This window comes from Pteropus vampyrus, unplaced genomic scaffold (assembly GCF_000151845.1).
Source record: "Pteropus vampyrus isolate Shadow unplaced genomic scaffold, Pvam_2.0 Scaffold4, whole genome shotgun sequence".
Taxonomy (NCBI): domain Eukaryota; kingdom Metazoa; phylum Chordata; class Mammalia; order Chiroptera; family Pteropodidae; genus Pteropus; species Pteropus vampyrus.
Genome location: NW_011888785.1, coordinates 7,358,129 through 7,364,579, shown reverse-complemented (window position 1 = coordinate 7,364,579; position 6,451 = coordinate 7,358,129). Strand labels below are relative to the sequence as shown.

The window sequence follows — 6,451 nt, the reverse complement described above, 5'->3', positions numbered from 1 at the left end:
ACAGAGAGAGATGAAAAGTTTTATAAATATTTGATCAGAGTGGCATAATTCTATAGTTAATATTATTTATGAATATGTATTAAAAAGTTTAAATAAAACTAACAAACTAAATGCAGCACTGTGGTTGTATATTACTACATTAGGATTAAATAGACTTGTATTTCTATTAACATAATTACATTACAAAATTAATTTATTAATGAAGAAAATAATATAGAATAATATTGAAAATATAATTTGAAACATCAATTTTTGATTGAAAACATTCTGAATTAGTCTAAAGATAACAGAAATTATAGCAAGTAATAAATATACTGAAAAAGCATTTGATAAAATTTAAAACCCTTCCTGATTTAAAACCAAAGAGAATTCTAAGAAAGTGACAAAAAGAAATCCCTTAACAAGATGAAGGGTATCTAGCAGAAACATATAGTGATATCGTACTCAACGAGGAAACATGAGAAGAATTTCCATCAAAATCATTAAGAAATAATGCTAATTCATCCTTACACTGGAGATCTCAACCACTACAATGAGATCCTAAGCCTGAGAGCTAAGGCTCTACAATTTGATAGCTGTTTTAAATCTTTCTTCTGTAATTTACGAACACTGTAAATCTGAACAGATAACACATCTGAACAGATAACACATAATGCCTCTGTTTACTCATCTGTAAAACAGAAATAATAAGTTACTGTATATAACTATTATGATAAACGAATGAGAAAATATATAAAAAATATTTGCCCAGTGCTAAAACATCATGAATATAAACCAAATCTTAGTCACTATTATGATAAGAAAGTAAAAGAGACAAAGCCACTATTTGCAAATATATTGCCTAGCTATAGAATCAAGAAAGAAAATAAACTATAAAAACAGAGTAAATAATGTTGAGTCAGGCAACTGGATGCATGAATAACCTTAAAATCAAGATAGCTTTTCCTATATTGCAGTGATCAACAATGTCTTGCAAATGAACAATTGCAATAATATCTTGCAAGACAAACAGTTAAAGTTACAAAATGCAAAGGCTTAGAGAAAGCTAATGTGAAATGTGCAAGATTTTTATGAAGATCATCGTAGAATGTTATTGAATAAAATGAGAATTATAAAAAAAGCACTATAAAAAGGAAAAGGCTTTGTGAAATAATGAGCTTCTTATTTCTGTTAGGGTTTGAGCAGATGTTGAATGACCAGAGGTATGTCAAATGTAAGTTTGAAATGGTTAGTTCCAACTATAAGCTTCTTTGAAACACCTTAAATAATTATATCATTTGTCTATTATACCACAGGAATCATTTTTTTCTAAAATATGAGCCGGAGAATTCAATAGATTAGCAATAAAAAGAGTAATTTGTATACTGTATTATGTAATATTAGGCGATCTAATTACCTAATACTTTATATAATATTTTAAGAATAAATATATTGGTCTTTCTGGAAAACACATGGGAGGTGTTGCTTGTCATTAGATTTTAACTAAGACTTTACTTACTAGAAGCATTTCCGATTGTTGGCTTAACACTCCTCTCTCTATGTCTGGCATTTTTATTATCCTCCTCCTTTGTTATACTTTTGTCAAATTGTGTGAGAACCACAGTAGGTGTAGTAAATGAATGTAAAAACTGTACTTTAACTGTAAATATCTACATGAAAAACAGATCAAACTATTATAAAACCATAGCACTGTGGATAAAAATATACAATAAAAATGTTACTTGGTTTGAACTCTGCAAATTAGATAAGAGAACTAGCTTAAATGTCACCTCTTCTGCAAATCCTACTGTTATGGACTGAGTTGTGTTCTCCAAATTTATATATTGAAGTTCTACTCCTAAATGTGACTATATTTGAAGATAGAGACTTTTAGGAGGTGATTAGGGTTAAATGAAGTCATAGAGTGGGGCTTTAATCCAATAGGATTAAAGTCTTTATAAGAAGAGGAAGAGACACAAGGAGAGTGTGTACACAGATAAAAGGCCATGTGAGAACACAGTGAGAAGACAACCATCTCCAAGCCAAGGAGAGAAGCCGTAAGCTAACCCTGCTAACACTTTCATTTTGAACTTCCAGCCTCCGGAACTGTAAGAAAACAAATTTCTGTTGTTTTAGCACCCAGTTGTGGTCTTCTGTTATGGCAGTCTGAGTTAATACATCTTCCTATAGTTCCACTCACCCACCTAATCTATTTCTTCCCTCTGTGTTCTTCTTCAGAATATTGTCTTTCATGAAACTGACTCTTATGTATCTCTTTCTTGCACTAGCTGGCAACCTCAAGAATAAGAATATGCTGTATTTACTTTTATATTCAAGAATATGCTATATTTACTTTTATATTCAACCTCAAGAATAAGAATATGCTGTATTTACTTTTATATTCAATAACTATTATAAAACTAAGTAAACACTACCAACAATAAGAAAATATTTTGTATTAACAAGCATCTTCCTAAAATATACAAATGCCTTTGACAGAGTTGAGAAACTTAATTACTCATGTAAATGGGATTTGATTCAACTTGCTTTCCTCTTAAATTCCACTTGATAAAAGATTTATTGAGCAAATGGGCTTCTGTTTGGAAGAGATAGCTGTTAGATCACTTTAGTACATAGAGTAGAAGATGTGAGTACTCAGGCCTGGGTATTGTGGGGGAAATGTGAGTAGCTGAACTAGTAGGGAATTCCCCTTATCATCTTGCACCAGGTTCCTCAAATCTGTTACGTCCAGTGCTGGACAGGCCCACCCCAATTTGAAGCACAAGGTGATATTATATTATTATGTATAGTTTTTAAAAATCTAAATAGGATCTCATTCAAGATGATACCAAAGATATAGTTCTTTGACACCGTCTTCTATAATTTACTTTTTTCTATTAAGTTTTTAAATGTGGGTTTCCATCATTTTTTTGTCCCCTCTTTTCTAAGTATTATCCCCGGGCAATTTTATCCATGACTGATGTTTCAAAAAATTGTAACTAAGTAATCTTCCCTCTTGAGCTCCACTTGGAATTCCATACTCACCTCAATCTCTATCTATCCAAATGGAATTCATTATTTTTCCCCTCCAAAACTACTTCTTCCTTATATTTCATATGTGTCTTAGTCAGCTTGGGCTGCCATAACAAAATACCATAGACTGAGTGGCTTAAACAATAGGAGTTTATTTTCTTACCATTCTGGAGGGTGGGAAGTCCAAGATCAAGGTACAGGACCATTGGATTCCTGGTAAGAGCTCTCTTCCCAGATGGTCATCTCTCTGTGTCCTCACATGGCAGAGGGTGAGCAAGCTCTCTGGTGTCTCCTTTTGTAAGGACACTAATCCTATTGAATCAGGACTCTTCCTTTCTGATCTCATTTAACCTTAATTACTTCCTTACTTCAAATATAGCCACACTAGGGTTAGGGCTTCCCTAACAATATGAATGCCAATTCTACAAACTCATTTGCCTAAACCAAACACTTGAAATTTAATAACTTTCCTTCACCATGCTGATCCCAATTACTGACCAAGTGTTATCAACTTGCATCTTTAGTGTCTCTGTCATAAATTATCTCCTCAACTTAGGTCAGAATATCTTCATGTCTTTCCTATGATATTGTCTTAACTCTTCTTCCTATTTTCAGACTTACATAGTCTTTTAACCACAAGTAGTCCATTTTTTATGCTGCTTTTATATAGACTTCTTCAAATATAAACCTTATCCTGTTTCTCACAGTTTCTTGGTAGTCTGGACACTGGCTACCTCTCTTGTTTCAACTCCTGTAGCAGTCCTCCTTCCCGCTATGCTTCACGTGCCCAAGATGTGCTGTGATGTTTGTGTGTGTGACGCCTCTGTACCTTTGCTCTTGCTGTTTCCTTTGTCTAGAATGCCTTTCTCTCTTGATCAAATATATCAGATTTAGCTGTAGTGACACTTCCTTTTGAAAACTTTTCCTTACTCCTCCTGGTAGACATAGATTCCCTATGTAGTATTCCTACTATTCTCCCTAGGCATTTCTATAAAAAACATAGACCATCATATTGAACTAGGTGATTACATGTCATATTCCCTGCTATTATACGCAAAGATATTAAGTCAAAGGACATATATATTTTGTCATTCTCTGCGTCTAGCTTAATGCATGACACTTAATGCATACATACTGAATGAATGCATGAGTAAAAGAGAAAACAGAAACGAGTGATCTAAATTAATTAAATTCAGAAAAAAAAACATTTTATGTAAGAAAATAAGGACTTTTACCATGACATATTTTTCCATCTCCATAAAATCCTTTTGGATATGAACCACAATGGTAGGAAGCAAAGGTATCGAGGCATTCTATTCCTGGAAAGCAAGGCTTGGATTCACACTCATCAACATCTTCCTGGCAATTTTTGCCTAAATAAAATATAGATTGAGTGTTCAAATGATTTAGATTGAAAAACAATATATGTCCAATCAAGTGCTCATTATTTGGTTTCTTTTGCTGTTTACGTATGTCCTCCTAACTCCCCAAAAAAGTTGTTATACTGTTTTTAAAACTTATTATGTAATTGAATATAAAATAATTAATTAGATTCTATTTAACATTAAACCAGATCTTCAATTACATAAGAATTTCCCTATACATAAGAAGACTTCAGAAGTTCATTAATATTTTAGGGCAAAAAATTACTATATTACAGTAGTGATTTGAACTTTGTTTAAAAATTCAGTAACATATATATTTTTAACTTATTAGAATGGTTGCCTGCTTAACTTAAGAACTACTTATTCAGTCTAGTATTTCATTGGCTGTGAAAATCCATGAAAATCTCAATGTGCTGGGACAATCAGTCTTTCCTCAATAAAATTTTTGAGATGAAGTGTTGTACTTTGAAATGTTTAACAACTCTTTTGATTGAATAAATTCATAGTCATAAATGGATGGTAACTCATTATAGTAAAATCCATGAAGTCATCAACATTTGAATTCTTCCAAACGTATTCTGTAGCATAATAGTCCTAAATGAAAAAATTGTTATTTTAAAATGCTGAAGAAAATTAGAGAACAACTAAATATTCTTCTTAGTTCTATTATAATGTTAAAATAAATGCCTTAAAGAGAGATATCAGATCAATAGCTGCATATTTTCTTATTTAATATTTACATCTATTTAGATTAACTAAAATATTAGCATGAGTTTTTTAAAAGCTCTGGGAAATTAAAGGTTGTCATTTATATATTTGAGATTTCTGGAATCAGACATTTTAGGACAATTAAGAGTTAACAAATATGTGAACATTTTATATGATTTCAAATCTAACTTTATATCATGATATTTCTGTTAATGAATTAATAAAACCGCTCTTAAATGATGACTTTTTAATATTTTCTATGGCCATTTTCTTTATTCCATATTATATTTTAATATATATTTTACCTACCAAATATAGATAGAAATGTTTAGAAACCTGAAAAACACAATATACACATAGAATGTTTCTATTAAAATTATAAAAATGAAAAAAAATTGTAAGAATACATATATGCAAGAAATTTACAATTAAAAAAAGGATATGGGTAGCAAATATATTTGTGATGACTTTTACTATAATTTTTAAATGTGTGTTAAAAATTTTAAGACCATCCATTTGCTTGGGTAATCTAAAGATGAAGGTTCTAAAGAGCTTTCCTTTCTAATTTGTTCACATAATAATTTTGTTCATGAGGAACCAAAACTTACCTTTTAGCTCAGGTGGACAATCACAGGAATAATTGTGAAATCTACCGATACATCTGCCAAGGCCACAGGGGTTCGACTGGCACTCAATGGCATCTACTTCACAAAGATTGCCCTGGAAGCCAGGAAAGCAGACACACAGGTATGCTCCATTTCTTGGAGGAAATTTAATATCAGACACACATGATCCACCATTTAAGCAATCACAAGATTTCACAGTCAACTGAAAAAGAAACAAAAAATAAATGCTTTATTTTGTGATAAAATCATCTTCAGTTTATGCCCAGAAGTCATGATAGACATGTATGTTTATGTACAAGTAGGACCAGATCACACATTTTTTGCAAAAATATGTATATTTAATATAAAATAGTATATAAAAATAGTTTGATAAGACAATTATGTTTACTCTCAAGAGCAATCCAAAATATAAATGCTAGAAATAATTTTTTTAAATATTATATGATAATCAATTTCTGTAATGCAAGCGGAACACAAGAAAAAAATTCTTTAAGGTGGACAGAAGTTAATCACCAATCTAGATAGTAAACAGTCACTTGGTTATCATGATACCACAACATAGTACATAACTGCCCTTCATAATATTACTTCCGTGTGAAAGTGTTTCCCAAGTTTCAAGTGAATATAGGGCACAAAAGAACAGTATTGGGAGCTCGAAGCTGACAAAAATCAAAACAGTCAATTTAAAAAAGAAGACATAGTTCAGTTATTTCAAATCTT

At 31.3% G+C, this 6,451-nt stretch overlaps 1 protein-coding gene across 1 annotated transcript in view; it reads right to left on the bottom strand.

Annotated features, from left to right (window-relative positions):
* VWDE (von Willebrand factor D and EGF domains) overlaps positions 1 to 6,451 on the bottom strand; it is a 68,443-nt gene that overhangs the window by 20,230 nt on the left and 41,762 nt on the right. Inside the window, 3 exon segments of the mRNA XM_011364613.1 lie at positions 1,499 to 1,639; positions 5,714 to 5,933; positions 6,320 to 6,390. Coding sequence (XP_011362915.1) covers positions 1,499 to 1,639; positions 5,714 to 5,933; positions 6,320 to 6,390 — 432 coding nt within the window.